General features: G+C 36.0%; 2 protein-coding genes across 6 annotated transcripts in view; both read left to right on the top strand.

Moving 5' to 3' along the window:
- Positions 1-20074, top strand: part of NR2C2 (nuclear receptor subfamily 2 group C member 2) — a 45756-nt gene extending 25682 nt beyond the window's left edge. For all 5 annotated transcript variants that reach the window (XM_084292584.1, XM_084292580.1, XM_084292582.1 and 2 more), the window contains 6 exons: positions 1012-1189; positions 2152-2273; positions 2772-2911; positions 6352-6489; positions 8195-8300; positions 10693-20074. In XM_084292584.1, coding sequence (XP_084148710.1) covers positions 1012-1189; positions 2152-2273; positions 2772-2911; positions 6352-6489; positions 8195-8300; positions 10693-10867 — 859 coding nt within the window. In that variant the 3' untranslated portion in view covers positions 10868-20074. The remainder of the gene's footprint in view (positions 1-1011; positions 1190-2151; positions 2274-2771; positions 2912-6351; positions 6490-8194; positions 8301-10692) is intronic.
- A 1523-nt stretch (positions 20075-21597) lies between these two features.
- Positions 21598-22889, top strand: MRPS25 (mitochondrial ribosomal protein S25). Its single transcript, XM_084292724.1, has 4 exons — positions 21598-21758; positions 21840-21946; positions 22200-22287; positions 22506-22889. The coding sequence occupies exons 1-4, from the start codon at positions 21625-21627 to the stop codon at positions 22696-22698; spliced, it is 522 nt and encodes a 173-aa protein (XP_084148850.1). The 5' UTR covers positions 21598-21624; the 3' UTR covers positions 22699-22889.
- Positions 22890-23311: the final 422 nt, after the last annotated feature.

The following is a 23311-nucleotide window of genomic DNA, read 5'->3' as shown; positions in this document are numbered from 1 at the left end:
TTTTCCAATGCTTGAATAAATGACTAGTTCGTAAACTTGACTGACTCTGAGAATAGTAATACTTTGGTACTGCAGTATTTAATAGGCTTATTATATGGAAGTTTCTCCTGTGAAGTGTTCATTGCCCTTAGATCCACTCCTTGAGGGTCTGTATTACTGCTGCGTTCTGTGTTGTACTGCCAAAATACCTTTTGGTAATGTAGGAAAAATGTAAAACTAAGATTAGTAAACATCTTGTTTAATGTTTAGAAGGAATTTGAAGACTGTTGTCATTATTAGTGATGAGAACCAACACAGAATGTCAAAGTTTCCAGCAAGGCTTGAGATTTTTAGCATTAGGGTGATGGTGTTTGTGGTTTTGTGTTGTTTGTTTTGGGGGGGGTGTTGTTTGCTTGTTTTATTTGTTTTTTGAAGGAAAACATGCATTGGTCTCATAGTTAAATTTTAGAAATATTGGGCCTCAAAACTGTCCAGTGTCTTTCAGGTAGATTTTTAAGAGGTGTTTAAGTGTTTAATCAAGAGTATGTCCATATCTTGTCTTAAGGGGAAGGAAATTAAGGCATGCTGTTTAGAAGGAGATCACTGCGTTCTCTGTTGTTCCAAAGAATGGATTAGTAACAATAGGGACTGCAGGGTGTTCTCTAGAGTGCACCTGGGCTTTGTGAGATTTCACATAATCTATTATAAATTTCCAAGGTGAGAAGAAGCAGGTAGTAAACAGTAAGCGGAAGAATCCCATTTACTAGTACAAATACTAGTATAAGACAATTAAAACAGGATTTATAGTAGTAAAAAATTCCCCCCTTACGAGTAAAGTCTTTTATCAGCTATATGTGGGCAGTCCCTGTATAATGTCCGAGCAGTACAAAGGAACCAGGTTGTCATGAAAAATCTAGCTTAGTGTCTTCATGGTTTCTGTATACTGAGTTGGAAATGCTTCACAGTGTTTTATATGACCAGTACTCTGAAATTTTTAAAGGCTCTTTCACTGTCTATTACTTCTTTTTGCAGAGCATTTGATACTTTGGCTAAAGCACTTAATACCACAGATGGTACAGCCGCTCATAACTTGGCAGATGGGATGGATCCTACAGGAGGGGGGAATATTCATGTAATCAGTAGAGATCAGTCAACACCAATTATTGAAGTGGAAGGACCCCTACTTACAGATACACATGTCACATTTAAGGTATGTGTCTTGAAATGTCTTACTAAACAAGCTGACATAAAAGATATAACCCAAAATGAGTTTACCACGTCTTCTTTATGTTTGCAAAATTAAATATGACAATCTAGAACACCTGGTTTAGCATGCTGGTGTTAGCATCTAATGCTTTTTTCACTCTCGCAAGCTCTATCTGAAGTGTATAGATACTATTTCATAAGACTCTTTCATCAACATCAGGATGCTTTAAAACTTCTTTCACTTCCCAGTACCATTGATGGTCACTTTCCATATCATCCATATAGTATTATGTCTTGCTTTGTTCATTTATAATTCTAGGGAATGTCGAACTTTCATCTAAAAGGCTTTTTCATATTAAGAGAGGTTACATGGCCATCCTAGTTTGCTTCAATTACACAACTCAAACAAGAACATGTTGATGAAAATTTTGAGATAAATAATGAGGGTGTTCCTCTTGCTGGTATCACATTGCACTGTTTAAAGAATTAAAAAGCTTAAAATAGCAATACTTAATGTAGTTGAACGATAATCATAATTATAACCTGCTTATTCCCATTAATGGAGTTTTGTGATTGTAGATTCCTACTGTATGATTCCCGTTTTAGATTTTTGTTTTACTTCTTTTAAAAGAAGTTTTAGAAAATAGTTTCATAGTACTGTGATGCTACTTAACATTCTACCAAACAATTAAATGTATAGATTTAACTGTTATTACATGAAAATTAAAACTTTTCAAAAAGAAACATTTGAGCTCTTTCCCACATTATTTCTAATCTTGCTTTCTATCCTTGTTTTGCATGCTTAGCAGTAGTAATGTGTTGCTTAGTAAAGTTTTACTTTGACAGTTTCTTGTTATGCAGTTGCATTATGACAGACAATGAAAGTGGGTTGAATGTTTTCACTGGTTATTTCAGTGATGATAATTATTTTATGCCCTAACTGTACACGCTTTTATTGTTTTGCAGTTGACAATGCCCAGTCCAATGCCAGAGTACCTTAATGTACACTACATCTGTGAGTCAGCATCACGACTACTTTTCCTGTCTATGCACTGGGCTAGATCCATACCTGCATTTCAAGCACTTGGGTAAATGGACGTTACACTGCTGAACAATTTGCTTTCCAATTAATGAAAGCACTGATCTCAACACTTCAATTTTTAAACAACTAAATTTATTTAATTTTTAATGAATTCTTTAAAATGTGTGAAGGCTGTGCAATATTCTTTTCTGAAGAATAAAGTAAAAGATTGCCATCTTTGCCAAGATGATAACTACCATATCTGATGTTACTACTGTTATGGAAGCTAAAGCCGAATCCAAAGCAAGCATTTAATTGGTAGAAATAAGTCTCATTAAAGAACCAATGAGCACCATTTTACAGATAACCTGAAATGGTTTAATGTAGTTAGTCTATTCTTGCTTTTTGGAATACTTGTCATATGCTGATATATGCGTTTTAATAGAGTGGTTTGGAGTATGTTAATCTTTATTGCTAATTGTTATAATCAATGTAACTGTATGTAGGGTAATACTAACCTAACATGAAGACTAGCTACCGTTGTTTGATTCTGTGTTATTAATAGGCAGGATTGTAATACAAGCCTTGTGCGTGCCTGCTGGAATGAGCTGTTTACCTTAGGCCTGGCACAGTGTGCACAGGTGATGAGTCTGTCTACTATCCTAGCAGCTATTGTTAACCATCTCCAGAACAGCATACAGGAAGGTATGTATTCAGTGTGTTGTTCTTATACGTATTCATTACAGGGCTACAAACTGGAATTTGAATAACATTTCTCACAAGGTGTTTTTTAGTTGATAGCAGAACTGTTCTCCAGGATCCAGGGAAAGAAGAAGCCGCCTCTTGCATGATTACTTTTCCTCTGATCTGTTGCGCTGTGACCTCACAGAGATCTCTCAGTGAGATAAAGGTGTCCTTAAAAGAAATACATCTGGAGGATATAAAGCCTTTTTCTCCTCCCCTCTTCTACATACGACTAGCAGTATAGAGAAAGACAAGCGTATCCTAAAATTATAGTTTGTTCACAGAGCTTTCCTCCCATCTAGATGTAAATATTTTTTTTTTGCTCTTAGAATAATCAAGCCTTCTCCTGAACCACAACTGAGCTTTATTCCTTCCAGAGTTTTTCATCTCTCTACAGTGTAAAACTTTAGCATTTGCCAAGTATCACAAGTGTATTCTTACAAGTGTAACCATTTTGTTGTATACTACTATAATACTGTAATGATTACTGTATTTTGAAGTACCCCTTGAAGCATTAAACTACCTATTTTCTTGACACTTTCATGAAGATTTATGTAATTCTATTTTTGAGTTCAGTGTTGGCCTGTGATAATGATGACTATATCTAGAACAAACAATAATCTGTTATGGCTGCTTTCCTTTTTTCTTTCCTTTTCTTTAAGGATGCTCCCTATCAGAGTCAATTAGCTTGAGAATAACTTTTCACTTTTAATAAGATAAAAACTCACAATACTAGCAGCTTTAAACTCTGAAAATATAGTGTATTTTTAATTTCAGAAAGAGAACAGCAGAATATAGATGTAATGGCCAAATAATAGAAAATTGCATAATTTATGCAGGTAGCCATCCTTTTCTTACCAGAAGAGAAGGACTAAGATAAAAGCATACTTTCGTCTACATAAAAATGAATTACCACAGAAATTTGAAAATAAAATATTTTTCCAAGAGGAATATCGGAAATAGATGATAATCCTTCTTTGATACATTTGTAAAATTGTAAATTCTTTTGGGAAAGAAACCCCTACAAGCACAAAGAGCCTGATAATATACTGTAACTGATGTGGCACTGCTTTTTATACCTAGGTGAATGCAGCAAATAGGAATCAAGCAATCCAAAACAGCCCAGGATTCTGCAGGTGATGGAGGAGCTAGGTCACAGATTTGATACATCTCACAGAACAGTCATTTCCTTTGCCCTTCTCAAATTACAGAAGCATAGAGAAGCTGAGAAAATGTAGTTGCAAGTATAGAATACTTCCCTGAAGGTTTTTCCGTAAATTTAAACTTTTCACACTGCAAAGCGCATTCTGTGTCACCTACTATTGCGAAATAATATATGCAGTGTAGACATGAGTTGCCCATATTTTGGAAACAATTATTTAATAGCAATATTAAATGATATAATTACATGAAATCCAGTTTCAGTTTAAACTTGAGTTAAATGTAGTTATGGAATACTGTTTGGTACCAGTTTGACAATTTGGTTTGTGAATTGGTTACTGTGCATACAGTGAGAACTGGAACAGACTTACTGAATAGAGTGAAAATTGCTTGTAAAACTATAAAATGCACAAAAATAGATAGATGATCATGAAAAAATTCATGAATCTCCTTCAGTCCTGGTAAAGTATATTTGCTTTAATCTACTTTTGTTGGCTTTATTATGGTAAAATTGGTCAGCGGTTTGATTTTTAAATGGATAGTATCCTTTCATGAATGTTTTTACTTTTTTATAATTTGATGAAGTTTGGACAGCCCTCAAAATACAACAAATTGACATTCCTTTCCTTCACAGAAAGAGGACCAAGAGTTTAAAAGCACATGGAAATGTGCATATCATGTGTTCTACAAAGGGTTAAGCTTTAAATTACATCTGTCTCAGAATAAATGTCAGTTCTACCTACGCTCCAAGTGATCAGTTTGTGGAGGTGTAAGTGGTAGGGTTATTAGTCTCTTAAGCTGGCCCCACTTCTGTTACTGTGACTTAAACCTATCGTTTCAGTCATACAGTGTTACCTGGGAGTGGACAGAAAGAGAGGATGAGACTACATTTGTTTTATTCAATGCTATTTTGTAAAGTTATATTTATACTACACCTTCAAAACTCAAAGTGATGAAATTTCAGAACTTTGTCTAAGAAGTATGTGAGTGATGAGGTTGCTTGAAAACTGTGAAATTCAAATTAAATTTTTTGCATGTATTTCTGCATGGTTGTTTCTCATATAACGCTGATATTATATAATGTGTAACGAAAAATCAGTATTACAACTTATGTATTGTAGAAAATTAGACTATACTTTCATTCATATATCAAGACATTATGCAAAAAAAGTTTAATTTCTTCTTTTGTTCGGTTCAATTTTTTACATGGTTGCACGAAATATGTGAAAGTAGTCATAAATGACATAAAAGATCCAGTTTAACACACATGGATCTAAACAATTGTATACACTATTGTACAGACGAAGGTAAAATATTATAAAGATACGGTGTAGTAGCACTGAAGATTGTGAATGGAATCAATTTATTCTAATATATTTCTTGAGGGGAAAAATAATGCCTCTTAGGAATTGACTTCTCCATGAAGCTTAATAATGGTAACTATATATTCACAGATTTGTTTTAATATAATCTTTAAGGCTTTCATTCTTTGACCAGTTTACAAATGTACAGTCAGAGAAGTTTACTACATTTTACTGAATTAGTTACCATTATTTACCAAATTAGAAAGCTCTCCTTCCCTAACTCAGCAACTAATACCACTCAATTTTAGCTTATCCATAAATATTTTCTAAATTAATGTTTTAAGAACATGAAACCAACATAAGAAACATGTTTCAAAAGATAGAAGAATCTGTGTATATGTATTTGAATGCATTTGCCCCTTCAGAAGAAAAGAAGATTTATGCACCCCTGTGAATTAAAAGTTTACTTCTAAAGTACAAACAGAAGAAAAAGTATCACTGTCATCACTGATCTTGCATTCTGGAAAAGCTAACTCAATACTGTTTGAAGTTAAAATTAGGATTGTATGATAGCATTTGTTTTGTAATTTTTTTCATTCCCAGAATCATGATCTATTTTGTAGAATAATTCACTGTAATTTGAGAGTCTCTTGTTCGGAGCCGTATATCATTGGAATAGGATTGGTGTCACAGATTATGCTATTCATGAAAAATTATGCAAAAGAGTTAATGTTGTTTCCTAGCCCTCTGATTTGGCTTTGTTAGTCTTCACTTCTGTAATCATTCAGGCCATCCTTACGTGTTAAGTGTTTTTTTAAATACCAAATGAGACAAGTTACTTTGAAATGTTACTTTACTTTTTTCATAAAAGGATGTTGGTTAAGATATTGGATGTACTTGAGCTCACATGAAATAATAAACAATATCTTTTTGTAGATAAGCTTTCTGGAGACAGAATAAAGCAAGTCATGGAACACATTTGGAAACTTCAGGAGTTCTGTAACAGCATGGCCAAGATTGATATTGATGGATATGAATATGCATACCTTAAAGCTATAGTCCTCTTTAGCCCTGGTAAGGAATTTCATAACAAACTATTTTTAAATAAACATTCATAAGTTACCATTTTAGTAATTATTTATAAGACTAATGACCTGAGATGAGGCTATTCTGTTAAGCTATAGATAAAATAGTTTTCAATAAGAATTTATCACAATGTGTTTTAAAAATAACTTTGGAGCAACAAATTCATATTATTTTCACCTTCAGTCTCTCAGGTATTTCTTGTTAACCTACCTTAGGAGACTAGACTGTCAATTATCTTCAGCTAGGGATCCAGTATTTAAGTTATCAGACAATATTAGTGAAGTGGAACAGGCTGCCCAGGGAAGTGGTGGAGTCACCATCCCTGGAAGTCCTTAAAAGATGTTTAGATGTAGAGCTTAGGGATATGGTTTAGTGGGGACTGCTAGTGTTAGGTCAGAGGTTGGACTCGATGATCTTGAGGTCTCCTCCAACCTAGAAATTCTGTGATTCTGTGAAGTAAATGGCAGGAAGGATTAGAGGAAGTACGTTCTCAAAGTGACAAAAAGAAGTTGACTCCAGTGTTAATATTTTTAAGACATTCACAAGGGGAATATATGAAATATAAGCAGAAATACCACTCTATTTTATATGGAGTTTCTGCAAAATCTCTGAAACTAAATGTAAACAGGCAAAATTTGTTGCAAAAAAATGACAGCAGAAAACTAAAGCATGATCTACAGTGTTTATGATACATGTATGAGGATTTCCTTAAGGAAGACGCTTGAGATTTTCTGGAATGATAAAGTAAGGATATCAAAAAATAGGAAGTAGTTGTGTCTTCAGCAAAACTAGATGATGTAGAAATTTTCCTAGGTTAACTTAAAATTGCTGACGGTCTGAGTGAAATGGGAGGACTTGCTCTGAAATGTAAATTATTTGTTACATTCAAAGTGGTAAGCATCTCTGAATTAAAGTAAAATACCAAGAAAAGGAATAACTTATCAGTTATAATCTTTTATATATAGTGCAGAAAATACATGTATATTTTATGCAGAAAAAATATTTTCTGCACTATATAATCTTTTGTTTTTATCTTTGTAATAAAATTTGAATTTAATTGGAAGATACTATTGTCCTGAAATATGCTTTTGGAAATTTCCTGCAGATTCTATTATTAGGGTTAAGTTTATTAGGATTTTAATGCAAGTCTGAGGAGCAATTAATTTTCCATACTCAAGATAGCTCTGTCTCATTTCAAGGGAAGAACTTTGAACACAACACTGAAGCTATTTGGGTATAGTCAGATGTGTGGTATTTTCAGTTTTTCTGATTATGTCACTGTCTTTGTGGAGAAGAGCCAGGAGGAATTAAAGCATAAGACAGCCTCAGAAAGGTAAAGAAGTTGATATGTCAAGAAAAAAAACACTAGATGTTGCTCAATAGTTGGTTGAAATTACAGAAGAAAACACGTTTGAAAAAGCAGGGTTAGAAGCACAAACTGTCATAGGTATTGCCTGGTATACACCTACAGGATTAACTTTCCAGATTTCTTCTGGATATAGCCAGCTATGGAGAGAAAAGTGAGTATGCCAGTTCTGAAGCCAGGAAGCAAATGTTCCAATTTTCTACAGCTCATATGTTAAATATCACAATACGATATTTAAATGAAATTAAATGTAAGAATGTTGTAAGTACATAAATTTTGCAATGTATAGGGAAACAATCAACATACATAAATGCTTTGTTTCTTTAGATCACCCTGGTCTGACTGGTTCAACCCAAATAGAAAAATTCCAGGAGAAAGCACAGATGGAATTGCAGGACTATGTCCAAAAAACTTATCCAGAAGATACTTATAGGTATTTATTTTCTATAATACCCAAAATAATGTTGTGAGCTGAAGCTGGCAAAAATACAAAATAGTATCATGATATGTTATTTCCTTTTTAACATCTGGTGTTGTTTTTTTGACACTGAAGTGAAAGAATCAGAATGTTGTTGATAAAAGCAGCAGTTTTGTTGAAAGATAGGAAGAATCAAGAATAGCTGTCTAGCTTCTTCCACTTAAACAGTATATTCTCCTATTTTTGGTGTTTGGAATCATAGAATGGTTTGGATCGGAAGGGACACTAAAGATCATCTCTTTCCAGCCCCTCATAACACCTTCCACCAGAAAAGGTTGCCCAAAGTCCCCATCAAGTCTGGCCTTGAACACTTCCAGGGATGGGGCATCCACAACTTCTTAAGTAACCTGTTTTAGTGCCTCACCCCACCCTCTTAGTAAAGAATTTCTTCCTTTTTACCTAATCTAAATGTACCTGGTTTTTACTTCAAAATCATTTTGCCCTTTCCCATTGGGTTGTGTTGGTTTTGGTGGTGTGTTTTGTTGTGTTTTGAGAGTTCCATTGCCGTGGTTAGAAAAGTAGACAGACTTACTGTCTGTATTAGAAGTCTCAAGAATAGCTTCTTTAACTCAGACTTCCTCTTTCTTTTCAAGTTAGTTCAAGAAGCTTTGAGATAATAATATGGTTAAAGGATGATAATCACCTTTTTCAAGTTCCATGTGCAGAAAAGTATTAAAATTATCAGCTTAGAGACCTTGAAAACTAAGGATTACATATGGGGAACAGTTCTCTATTCTTAACCAACTCTTAAGCTTCTGTTATAGGAAATTTTCACTTCCTATTTACTTTCTCTTTGTTAAATTTCCAGGAACTTTTCTTTGAGTAAGTAACTTGTTTTGTCAGCTCTTAACTGTTCCTGTGTATCACTTGCTGGAAATAATTAACTTCCAATCATCTCAATCAAAACTGTGCTATTTTTAAATTTCACCAACGTAATCATTTTCTGCACTACAAAGGAAATTCTACCTTCTGTCTAGTAATCTATCTTAGAACTTATTTTCTTTACAAGGAGATAGCTTTCACTTTTACTGTGTTTAAGCAAGGTCTGAGAGTTGTGTAACATTTTAAAAAAAAAAAAAAAAAAGCCTCTGAAAGAGAGCTTCTCCCATCTTAGAAACAGGTCTCTGCACTGGTCCTATGGAGTTAACACCGTGGGACATCAGTATTGCCAGTTAAGTGCAATGGAGATAGGAATTCTGCTTTGGAAATATCATTAGATCCCACATTATTCTTCCACATACAGCTTAATAACACTGATTTTTGTGCAAAAGAGGTGGACTTCTGCAGTAAGAAAAAATACAGTCATGCTTCACAAATACTTTCTATTGTTTATACCCCCATGCTTATCCTTAGATAAATTTAGAGTACAAATCTGATTTTTCTGAGCAAGTGAATGCTGTCACAAATTGAGATAGAAGCACAAGTGTTATAATTTTCACAGAATAGCAGCATGTCTTCAGTCTTTTTGAAAAATTTCCGTGAAGTTTACAAGATCTGATATATTAGCAGAATGGTCTTTATATTTTTTTCTCCATAGATATTCAAGCATTTTCTAAAGGCCTGTGTTCACTGCTGCCTAAATCTTGCTATTTCATGCCTCCAGCTGAGGGAATTTGTTTTGTCAATTTTAATGTATATCTGCAATATAAACACATCAGATATGCTTCCAATGTTGTTCTAAATTTAAAATTGGAAAATGCATTGAAACTCCAGAAGTGCAATATGATCGCTTCATTATATTGAATGTCTGTTAACATCCTAATACACAAAAAAGCACAACACTTGGAAGTATGTATAAGTAACAGCACATTCCTCCAAATTAACTTTCTCATCAGACGCAGATTCTCTAATTTCTTTTTATAAAAACATAGTCCCATCCTTACTATCTGGCTTCTCATTAAGTTGCTAGGTAACTGAGGAACATACTGTTTATGGCTTCAATTTTAATTGAGCATTTTACTCTTAAAGTTGTAGAAATGTCAGTGCGCTAGTCATTATGAATATTACTTTTTTTAACATAGTCCTGAACTCTGAAGTGTTTCCAGAGTTGGGAATTTCAGAAGCAGACCGGAAGAACGATGTTTGTACATACATGTTATATCTACAAAAGGCATTGATACGTTAATACGTCATTTTCACTGGAGAAACCTCTAAGGACAGAAGCTTTTTCATTTCACTAGCAGGATAAAAAAAAAGTAATAATTCTTTATATGTTACTTTATATGATAGCCTCTTTACTCCCATTCATTAATTATAGTAATAATAAAAACAAAAACATCTTTTTAGCCTCACAGTATTTTTTTTAACTCATTTTATGTATTCATAATTAGCTCAATTTCTTTTTCAGGTTAGCCCGGATTCTAGTTCGCCTGCCAGCACTTAGGCTGATGAGCTCTAGCATTACTGAGGAACTATTTTTTACTGGTCTCATTGGAAATGTTCCAATTGACAGCATAATCCCCTACATTCTCAAAATGGAAACAGCAGAATATAATGGTCAAATAACTGGCACATCTGCATAGTGGGAACAACACAATTTGATGGATCAAAGTAATTTTCATAAAAACATACAGTTGAGAAGTTAAAAGAATAGCAGTTTGGTATGTACAAATATTTCCAACTTGTTACGCGTTTCCTATCAGATTTCTCCTTGTCTGTGTGCCAACATTGACAAAATTGAAATGGCTGTTAAAAGAGCTGCTAACAGGACCTTTTCTACCATAAGGAATATTTTGGATGCCTTTCATTCAAAAGGCTATAGAATTACTGAACATAATTTTCATGTGCTTTGTATTTAGAAATTACCAGTGGTTAAAAATAGAGTTTTATAATATCAGAGACTAGTAATAAGATTACTTTAAAAGTAAAAAATGACCAGTTTGTATATATTAAAAATAACCTTGGAATTAATATCTAATAATTTCCAGGGTGTAATACTAGCACTTTGTAAACACTTGTCGCCGAAACGGTAATATCATCAATGTCCTGCTTATGAGTAGGGAGAATGAAAAAAATTACTTATGTCCTTAGTCAAAATGCTAGCGATGTATGTGAAAATGTAGAATGCTACAGGAGACAATCATTTATTCTACAAAAAGTCACTCCATCTTACGTTATACGTTAAATAGTAATGTGGATTCTTAAATCAGATATCCACATTACATGGAACTATATTGTTAAGTTAGTGACATTGTAATTAATGGCATGGTGTGACCATAGTGACTATTACATGCTACAGAAATTACCCAAACTAGGAGAAAAAAAATGCATTTCTTGCCACAGTGGTGGTGAATTATTCAGATTCATTGAAGTTTCTATTCAGCCCAAAAGTCACAATAAATGTTATTCTAGTAGGAAGCCTTTTAACTGTGGGGAAAAACAGTCGTTAACTGGAAGAACACTTATTTTCAGTTAGAGCTGTGATGCACTTTGAGTATGCTCTGTGCATTCCCAAATTTATTCCTCTCTGTACTCCTGCACACTCTCGTCATCCAGCCAAATATAAAATTTTAAACCTGATATAGTGGGAACCTCTGTTTGTCAGCAACAGTATATTATAAAGCTCTCACTTCATTTCTCTCCCTTTCCATGACAAAGTGCTCCAAGTCTGCAGTGCTTTCAACCTTCCTGTGAATCAGTTTCAAACAGAAGTATAGATGGGATCTACATTTTCATGTATTATTGCAGTTAATGACTGATACACCATAGAGTGTTAAATGAACAACTTTTTTTAACTGTCTGAAGTAATGAGGTATCTATATGTTTTCTAGTACTGGCCTGCAAGTAATGCATCCAGCATTACTTCTGTTTTAGTATAATTTATTATTGACCTTAAGAATTTTAAGTAATCAAAGTTTGTTTGTTTGTTTGTTTTTAAAAAAAAAGTCACGGTGGTTAATACCTTTGTCAGATCCTGGCATATTAAAGGCATTAATTAGTTTAATGATTTCTTTGGTAGAGGTGTTTTGTATTTACATATTTTTATATGACAAAAATCTAATGATGAATTCAGCTTTTTTTTCTTCCAGTAGTAGTCCATATTTAGAAACACTAGACAGGTTGGTTTTTGTGTCTTAAGGGTTTCTAGATGAGGCTTCTGATATACTAAAGATTCTGACCTGGTATACTTCAATCTCATTAGGAGGCTCACATTTGTATAGCTCTTTATGACATGAGTGCTATGTGGCTAAGGCTATAGAAATTTCACTTCTGGATGCATTCAGGTCTTGTATAGTGACCATCATTAGAGCATTCAGAGCCTTCTGTTCTCAAAAGGTTGTAACAAGGAGACCAATATACATGCAGAGATCTAAAATACTGCACTTTTCTCTCAGCTTTTGCTATAACAAATGACATTCTTATATTTTTAATGTGATGGAAGGCCTGCAACCTAAACATTAAATCAACTGGAACGCAAAACTTTGTACTAGCTGTTGTATTTCAATATAACTTATTCTGTGATTGTGTCAGCACTTCTGATACAAAGTCCCTGTTTTAAGGGTATAAAAACTATTTGTGTCTTTAACAAGAACAGAAGTACTGACCTCGGAAAGAGTTGTGGCTGGTTTTGATTTTTTATTTTTTTTAAAAAAGGGTTATGTCATTGTTATAAAAGTGGAATACATTGAACATGTGATTTTTTATTTTTTTTTACTAAAAACCAAACAAAATTAGTTTAATTTTACTTCAATAATTTGTAAATATAATAATAATTCAGGCAACTAAGTAGGCATTGTTAAGGACAAAATAAAAAATTAAGCACAAAAGATAGCCATTGATTTATTTTTTTTTCCCAAATTTGAATACACAGCTGATATTTTTTCATGGCAAGTATTGTTTTGACTTCAGCTTTTAAAGTTAGAGGGTCCCATTTTCAGTGCAAATATTTGTTTTCTTCGTTTTTGTTATTTGTGCTGTGACCACAATTGTTCAGGGAATGAAATAAAGCCCGCTATAGTTTTTTGTGTATGGAGGGATCACGTGAAGTAAAACTTAAAATGTATGCATTGCATTACATTTGTAGATCAAAATGGTAAATACCCTGCAGCTCTGTTTACAAATAAATTACACTCCCTACAAATGCAAGGCCACATAATGATATCCTTGATACATCTCTGTTATTCCCTTACTCTGCAAATAGATCCTTGGACTCTAACACTATTTTACCTAGGATAAAACATTAATTTATGTAAATAAAATTACCACAGTGCAACACATATCTAGGGTTTATTTATCATGTGTGCATTTAATTGATAGAACCAAACAGTTACATACAAAAGATTCTGATAATCACCTAAAATAATAATTTGTGTAGCATCATCAGCACGATTTGCAGACATATTAGTCAGAACCAATATAATTTAGTCCTTATGCCATTAATGAATATGTACATTCTCCAACTATACACTGTTTTGATTCTAAGAATAAGTTTGTTTTGTAGAAATTGGGACAGCAGATGGTAGGTTCTTCAGCTTAAGAAATATTCAGATTCTAAAATGTTAGCATTCAAATAGGCAAAAACTATAAATTCTAAAGTAGTTGTGATGAGTAACGTAACACTTTCTCCTCACATGCTGTTCAAGGGCTGACACAAAAATGAGGTTTGGCATGTGTATGAGCCATTGAAAGCAGTCACTGCCATATGAAACTATAAACCATCTTCTCCAGTGTAGTTGCACTAAATTTAAAGTGTAATCTGTCAGTGAAGCTATTTTATTTAATATTGAAATAAATGTTTGTCCTTCCCTTCCCTGTCCATTAACAGAAAACAGGTGTTCCAGAGACACAGAACCAACAAAGAGGTTTTCTGCCACCAGTTTAGGTGTTGCTTGCTAGTGACAGCAAAAGGGCACAGCTGAGAAAAATTGGTCTCATTAAATTGTTCCTGCTCTATGTTAAACTTCGGCACTATTTGCAACCTCTTGAAGGTAGTTGGGCTTTCAGGCCACTCTAACATAGTGAAAGCAGAGTAACAGATGTGTTCCAGCTGCAAGCTTAAGAGTCTTAAATCATCTTTGCATGACTGTTATCTAGTTTGCAGTTTGGCTGCATAATAAATTCTGATCCCATATAATCCAGCTATGTTATATAAGGAAGAGGTTATTACTACTGCAAAAAATACTACAAGGCTAATGTAGTTCTTGTCATATCTGAGTTTGCCGGTGACTGGAAAACACTCACAGACTAATCTCATTAACTTTGCTTTTAAATTACTTTTTACTTTGTGTCTTCTTGACAAGTGTGAACTTTTGCTTGTGAATATGGAGCAGGATTTTTTAAATTATTGTCATACATTTTTGGAAAAAACACTTCTTGTTTTTGAAGTATGGAAATAGCTTCTTTTCATAAAGGCCTAATTTCAAGCCAAAGTTATGTTTACAGAAATAGGGCTCAAAGGATCACAGTCTGAAAGTGATTCTAAGAAAAAATAGTGTCTTGCTGAAACTCTACATAGTGCCTAAAATATACCGTTCAGAATCTTCTAGGTCCTGTTTCCATTGCTGTTAAAATGAAAATATTTTAACTGGGTAGAAAAATACTGATAAACTATCTAATTAGATCTATCTGAACTTGATTACATATGTATATTGGTAATAGTTCCTTCATATAAATGTTAAAATTCTGTACTGACTGGTGCGAGAAGGACTCCTCTTGAGAAGGAACTGGATTTGGATCTTGTAGATAAAAAAAAAAAAAAAAAAAAAAAAAGATGAATGAGCAATAATAGTGTAGGAGCATTTGGGTTTACCTTTGTAATAATTATTGCTTTTGTTACAAAGGCAAAAATGTATAATAACTTACTTACATTGAACTAATGGGATGCAGGACTAAGACCAGATGCAAAAGTCATGTTTCTCTGCCGATTTACATTTGTTGTAAATTACATACAATGCTTTTGGTGCCAGTGGAGCTATTCTGGTGTGAAACTGGTAGAGAGGGAAATAATCATCTCCAATAATTTTAAGAGAAATCCTTCAAACAATCCTCTATTTTAGCTGCCATAAAATGTTATGTTATTAAACAGGCTCAGATTTCAGAGTACTCTGAAATGGGAAGATGGGAAACTATTGTTGGTCACTGGTGATTACTTAGTATCAGTTACTAAATCTTTTTGCTGTCATTTCTGAAGTACTTGGCCCTTTGGGCAGCCCTAAGGCCTCCAGTGAATAGCACTGATTTGAGATTTCTATGCTGAAAACAGCTGCCTCTGCGTTCTCATTATAGTACCCTTCAGCAAAGGGCATATTCTAAGGTGTAACAGGGAAAACAAGTCAGGGCTCAGCTTCCAGGCCAAATCAGTCTCCTGAGGGTGCCACTTCTTTGGTAGAGACTGTGAAACACTTCAGTGTTTTCCATTGTTATGTGTAATACACAGGATTATTACAGGTTCCCAAATGAGTTCATTCAAGATACTGAAGATGCTAGTGCGTTTCCCTGTCCATTCCAATTAAGAGGATAGTTGGGATTCTTCCCCAGTTACCTGTTGTTTAATAAGCAAGCGATAATTTTAAAAAGCACTAAACAGTACGAGTAGAAAGGACATCAGGAATATAGTTTAGCCAATAAAAAGGAATTTATTAGGCTGAAGACTGTAGTAAAGAAGCAGTGATCAAAGCAGCTTTCTGCAATAACAGTACCATTGAGGGGGCCCTGTTTCAGTTGAGTGATGTGAGCAGTAGAACTGGTAGGTCAGTCAGACATACGCTTCGAGCAAGTGTTTCAAAAAACTAAACTCTGAGTTGTGATAGAATCATTGCTCAGTTCCACAGCATTTAAGGCACCTATAAAATAAAAGTGAAACATTGTAGTTGTTCTTGGCTTTAACTGCTGCTAACTGTAGTTTTCTTCAGATGCCTATAAATGATGTACATGTAAGTGCACAGTCATTTGAACACTGCTTAGTGAGGAAAGAACAGGTCCACCAGTAAATACGTACAGGATCACACCCCTAGCAAATAAATAAATAAATTTCTATTTGATATCTCTCCCCTCTCCTTTGTTTATTCTTCAGAGCACAAAAGCTGGCAGGTTGATTCTTTTTTTCTTCTGCTGTTGCCACAAGTGAAAAAGCAGAAACATCAGGCGAACAAGTAGGTTCCCATCTGTCCCAGTAGTTTGTCATTCTTGCCATACAACAACGTTACAGCTGTTGTGATGGCTTGCTCTGATGATAAACATGGGCCTGTTGTGGCAGCAGCACACAACATCTGCAGGCCTGATACCTCCATATATCCAGGTGGAATCAGCAAAATGAGGCCGTGTTTCACCCCTTAGACGAGCATAAGGGGGCAGAGGAAGGACAAATTGTCAGCTTCTACTGAATTTTTGAATGTCAGAAAGCAACTCAAAAAAAAAAAAAAAAAAGGCTTTATATGAAAATTAACAAAAGAGGGCGGTAAAGGGGAGCAAATGCATTTGCTTTTTGCACCTTCTAATTCTGAAGTTGCTGAGTCGTTTATCAGTAAAGTCTCCAGAATTAAGTTCAGGCTTATTGTTTGACTGAAGATGCCGTAAGCCCTATTGTTAGATAATGATACAATCCTACTTCTGCTCCCATTAATATTATCAGCATTATATGGGAAATAATTTGTACTAAAAAAAAAAATTAGAACATTGTACCAACGGTGCAGCTAAAATAATTTTTTTCATAAAGTTTAAATACTGTAAGTCTAAATATATTAGGCTTGGAAAACGTTAAGCCCCAGAGTTACCTTATTACTGGGTTTTTGTTGTGAAATCATGCTAAGTTCATCACAGATAATACTGTCATAATGTTCCATGATTCCCACGGTCTGTTTTATCTCTTGAGTTACGTGAATGCTTTGAAAATAGTGTATTGTTAAATTCATGCCATTCTTCTTCCTCTCTTTTTTAAAGAATTTATTTTACACATCTTTACTTTGTGCCTCCCACCGGTGTGCATTTCTTCATGTTCAATACTAAAACTCAATCAAGCAGCTAATGCCTATGTACATAGTTGTATGTATGTGTGTATGAATGTATATGTTTATATCTGTCTAAATACATGATGTACAGTGTATATAAAGTGTGCAGTGTATGTATATATGTACAGATATGTAGCCATGTATTCATGATATTCTTTATGTTAAACTTTTCATTCATTTTCTAACCCAGAGCTTCTTAGCTGTCATTTCTTAGCACAAACTAAACCTGGCTTAAGCAGGTAAATCCCCATGATTTCAGTGCTTTGCACCTTTTTCTAAACCCAGCTTGAATATCACGGAATTGTAGGGGTTGGAAGGGACCTCAAGAGATCACTGGGTCCAACCCCCACTGCCAAAGCAGGTGAATGTGGTATTTTCTTTTCAGTACTGACAAATAAATTCAGTGAAGCTTGTGTCTTTCACATTTTTCCCTTTACATTTTTATGTTTGATGAGCGAGGTCAGCCAGTGAAGAGTAAATAGAACCTAAAATGTCTGTTAAAAATAAATGTACGAATAAAAAGGTTAGAAAGAAAGTACTTTCACATTTCAGTATATGCTCACTCATTCTCTGTCAGCTTTCTGAAAAATGTTTTTTGTGTTGTTTTTTTTTTTTTTGTGAAGTTTGTTTCCACAGTGAGACTTGTTAAGAGATTGTTTCAAGTCTTCAGGTGTAGCTAAGTGAAAGAAAACCAAATTGCCTTTATCATTGAACTGTAGCACACAAAACAGGATGCAATGGATGCCACTTAAAAAATAAACACATATTACGATAATGATAACATGAAACTAAACTTAATTAACAAAGGCTATATCATCTGTTCAATGAAGCAATTACACATAGTGGTAATGAAGTAAGAGGGAGGTCACAGTTTGTTTCTTAGCAAACATAAAAACATTGGATTTATTGGATTTTCACAGTCCACTTCAATTGTGTATTCACTTTCCAAAGGTATTGTTTTTTGTCTAGCTTAAACTAAACAAAGGTAGTTAGTTTAGTTGCCAAAGCTAATGTCCATTTTCATGTCCTGTCCTTTTCTGCAGACTGCAGTTTCAGATCTTAGTGTCTGTGTCAAGTTTCCCTCATTCACAGTGGGAGATGGGCACATGGAGCATTAATGAATAGACTTGCAATAAGACAGTGTATTACTTGTAGGGAGTACTCAGCTACTTAAATTATCAAAATGTAAGTTGTTCTTGTACTTTTTCCCTTCTGATGACTTGAACTTGGATAGAAAACATAGAGAAGTAATTATATTAATATTAGTAAAAATAACAATAATAAAAAATTTACAAACTGCTTAGAGTAGTTCAGCATGTCTTGTATTGAAAAGGTGAAGTGGAATTTTCTGGGCATATATTTCCACCTTGTAGGCTCAACGTGGTGAAGACTTGTGCATGTTTAACTTTGAGCAGATGAGCAGACACTGATTAAAATAATGGGAGTTTCTTGCATGCTTAAAGTAAAGCACAAGCTTTGTTCAAAGTCAGGCCCTCTGCGTGTAAAATCTCTGCTATGAAGAATGCTAAGAATGTTCTCTTGTTTCTTAATATATTGTTAGAAACCATTTGTTTGTATGCATTTGTTTTAAATATAGAACCTGTAAAACATCATTCTTTAATATTTCAAGCCATTTTTCTGAGATGTTCAGCAGGAAAACTAAGTTAATGGCAGGAATTTCTGTGACAGATGGTCCTTCATTGGTGTCATGACAATCAGTGTGGTTTGAATAATGTTTGCTTTCCTCCTTAAGGGCTGAATGGAAACCTGAATGTCTGTTCGTGTCATTGTGCTGCAGTAAAATCTTAAAGATTAGGAAGTGGATTGAGGTATTGATCTGGACTGAATCTGTTTTAAAAAAAAATAAATAAATCAATTGTGGATTTATAAAAAGAGCATATTTTAAAACTGTGAACTTGTTTTATATAAGTTTTGAGTTGTTTTTATTCTGAAGGGCAACATACACTCAAATTTAAGTGGTGCTATGTTGTTATATTCTACAGAAACTGTGTAACGTGAAATCAACTTTCTCTATTTGATGTCAGAAAGCAAAAGTCTAAGAAGCACACCTATTGCCAGGTATCTAACGCCCCTGAATAATCAGCTTCTTGTACATCATTTTTTAATGATTTTAGATAAATGACAAGAAGGCACAGGTCCATTTTAATATATTTTCTATGGCTTTGGGTTGAAAGTAAGATCGAATGAATTTCAATTAAAAGGGAATTCTTTAAGAAGGAAACACTGCTTACATATGTTTTATCATAAATTGAATTAAGGTAAAATGTGGGAATATTTTTTCATAATTAATCCGTACTCTAAAATACATTGCAAGCCAGTGTTCAGATTTGTAACTGAGAAACTGCACATTGTGTAAGTGTTGTATCTGTTTGGCATAGGCTTACCAGGGAGCTCTGATTTCTTATAAAAAAAAAAAAAATAAAAATCCCATTTTTATAAAAGGAATTATCTAATTTTAATTCCTTGAGATATTTTCTGGAGGTCTCAGCTTTCTAGAGGATAGTAAGCAATTGTTTATGCTATTATATTTTAATTTCAGATTCAAACCTCACAAGAGTTACTCATTTATCACAGCTACTTTTGTGGAATCAACATTGTATGTGTAATAGCATATTAAAATAATAGCATGATTTTTTTAATCTGAATTTTATATCTAATCAATGTCTTCAGTCATGAAGAGGAATTTGCATTGTTGTGTTTGTATATAGAGTATTGCAGTGCATGATTTAGCTTATGCATTTTATTAAATGCTGTTTAAATGTGGCATTATATTGTTGTGGCTTAATACTACTACCTAAATGAGGTTTATACTATTAAAGTGAATTACAGATAAAAATGCATTCTTGATTTTTATTCATAAGTTCACTGAATTTCTTAAACATTAGGTGTCTAAGCCCAGTACTCAATAGGAACAGAAATTTCCCTTCACTGTGATCAAGCTGAGAAGGACTTTTTCCTAAAAGCTTTAGTTCATCTTCTTCAGCTTTCTGCATTTCTCTCTCTTTTTTTTTTTTTTTTTTTTTTTTAATGGAGAAAATAGCTATTAACAGATACTACTCTCATCTGTTACTTGCTTTCTGCTCCCTGAATTTTAAATTAGGGTAGTGTGTGTTGGATTTTAGTTCCCTTCAAACACGCTTTATAGCAAAGACAATGAAATTGAACTCTTCCAACTGGTAAACACATCCTTAATGTTATTTATGATGTGGTTGAGATGCACCACATCTTTTACATCTATTTTTATATAGAAGATGGTTAATTTCAGTTCTTGTTTTCTGCAATCAGGAACTCTACAACTTCAGCGATTTTCATTTAGCAAAAATGAGGCTAAAATGATTTTAGGCTTCAGTTGTCAAGCCTAGGTGCTTAAAATAAAAGAAATATACATGCAAACGTGGTGAACAGGTAATTTTCAGTTAGGAGCCTCCTCTGAAGTATGAGGTCTTGTCCCTTAAGCTGAACAAGTTCATCCTCTGACTATTGAGTTTGTAGAAACAGAACTACGCCGCTCGGAGGCGTGCTCCTGGTCAGGGGCAGGGTGTGGTGCTGGAACGGTGTGGAGCACTCTGTGTACAGAATCACAGAATCACAGAATTTCTAGGTTGGAAGAGACCTCAAGGTCATCGAGTCCAACCTCCAACCTAACGCTAACAGCCCTCCACTAAACCATATCCCTAAGCTCTAAGTTTACACTGCCTGTAAACTTACGCGTGCAGGCCGGCATTTTTTTTGTTGACGTTTGGCAGAGCAGTAGGGCTTGTTGCAAACAAAAATACACTTTCAACCATGCCATGCCAAATGTATTAATTTAATTGTTTTTTATATTTCTTATACTATAAAGTGTTAGTGACCAAAAGAAAAAAAGAAAACCCTTGCCCCTAGCGTGTTTTGAAACGTCTTTTCCGTCGAGGTACGATGTTACTAAGAAGGCAAACGCCAGAAATGGAGTGGGAAGCGGTTGTGGTTATCCTTTGTTCTGTTTTCCCGGGGAGAGGGGGGGCAGCCCCGTCTGTTTTTCGTTTTAGTCCGTCTCCTGCCTCGCGCTGCCTGTCAGCCGGCCGGCCCGTGCTCCCCGCCTCCCGCTGCACCGCGCCCGGCCGGGGGAGCCGGGGGCGGCCTCGCGCGGGGCAGCGCCTGGGGCCCGGCCCGCCTGCGCTCCCGGCAGCCGTCGGTCGGTCCGCCAGCCGCGCCCCGCGCGGGGAGAGGGCTCGCGGGCCCCGGCGCCGGCCGAGCCCCGAGCGGCGGCCGCCCCCCCCAGGCCCCGCCCGCGCGCAGGGGGCGGTGCCTCCCGCCCTTCCGGCCGCGGCGGCGCCATGCCGATGAAGGGCCGCTTCCCCGTGAGGCGGACGCTGCAGTACCTCAGCCAGGGCGACGTCATCTTCAAGAGCGCGGTGAAGGTGATGACGGTGAACTACAACACGGCGGGGGAGCTGAGCGAGGGCGCCAGGTGAGCCTGGGGCTGCGGCGGCAGCGCGCCTCGGCCGCGTCCCCGCCGGACCCGTGGCTGATTTCTCCGCCCTCCTTCTAGAAAGTTTGTGTTCTTCAACGTCCCCCAGATCCAGTACAAGAACCCCTGGGTGCAGATCATGCTCTTCAGGAACATGACCCCCTCGCCCTTCCTCCGCTTCTACCTGGGTAGGTGGCGCCGGGCCGGGCCCCGCCGGGAGCCTCCCGGGGCCCCCAGCGAGCGCCGCCTGCGGGGCCGTGGCTTGGCGGGGCCTGCTGGGCGCCGCGCCTCGGCACTCACTGCCGCGGGGCAGCGGGCTTTATACATCCTTTTGGCTTCGTGCTTTTAGAGTGCGCTCTTTGTAGGCGCCGTGAAATTGCATGTGGTGGGCAGGGAAGGGGCTACGGGAACGCCAGCTTCTGCCTGATTTGTTTTTAACAGACAGCGGAGAACAAGTTTTGGTTGACGTGGAAGATAAAACCAACAAGGAGATAACTGAGCACATTAAAAAAATCCTGGGGAAAAGCAAGTAAGTAACAATACGCCGATGTACTCACGTCATAGGATGTAGCACACGTCATAATACGGTCCCTACAAACTGGTCAAGTATGTAGGATTTTTTTTTCCCAAATAAATTGGCAAATTTAACCAGGTAAAACCATCCTTCTGGAAAACTGTGTGTAGGGAAGGGACAGGAAAGGCTGCCATTCAGGCTTCTGATGGTAACAAACGAATCTCTTTTTCTAGAGAAACACTTGAAAAAGAGGAAAGAGAAAGAAAAAAGCTATCACATCCAGCAACTTTTGGGCCCAAGAAGTATCATCTGCGAGAGTGCATGTGTGAAATTGAAGGCCAAGTTCCCTGCCCTGCCTTTGTGCCACTACCCAAAGAGATGAGAGGAAAATATAAAGCTGCTTTGAAAAATGAAGCATCAGCCTGAAACCTCAAGCCATGCAGTTGCTTCCTCAGGGCTGGGTGATCAAGGTGCTTCAGTGAGAGACAAGGGTTAAAACGTCCTGGAAACAGGAACAAGCAAGTTGGTGTGATACTGACATTCTTGTCCCATAATTCTTCTAGCTACAACTAGAATAATTAAAATAAAAAATATTAAATAAATGTAAGTTAAAAAAGCAGCTTTTGTTGTGCCAGTTTTACAAAGCATTGCAGTCAAAGCTGTGTGAAAGCAAGAAGGAAAACTGACCAGAGCTATATGTTTTGTACTCATGCCTACAGATAAAAGGTTGTAGCAAAAATAGCAGATTCACAGAATGGCTGATGGTGGAAGGGACCTCTGGAGGCCACCTCCTCCAGCAGGGACACCTAGAACAGGCTGATAGTCTTTGATGATCTTGAAGGAAGACTCCACAACCTCTTGGACAACCTACACAAGAACTCCATCACCCTCACAGCAGATGTCTTTTCTGATGTTCAAAGGGATCTGTTCCTGTGTTCCAGTTTGTGCCCATTGCCTCTTGCCTTTGCACTGGGCACCACTGAGAAGACACTACCATCCTTGAACGTTCTCTTCAGGTATTTATATACATTGATAAAAT

Source organism: Netta rufina, assembly GCF_964035555.1.
Source record: "Netta rufina genome assembly, chromosome: 10".
NCBI lineage: Eukaryota > Metazoa > Chordata > Aves > Anseriformes > Anatidae > Netta > Netta rufina.
The sequence above is the reverse complement of the archived record's forward strand: the minus strand, read 5'-3'. Positions and strand labels throughout refer to the sequence as shown.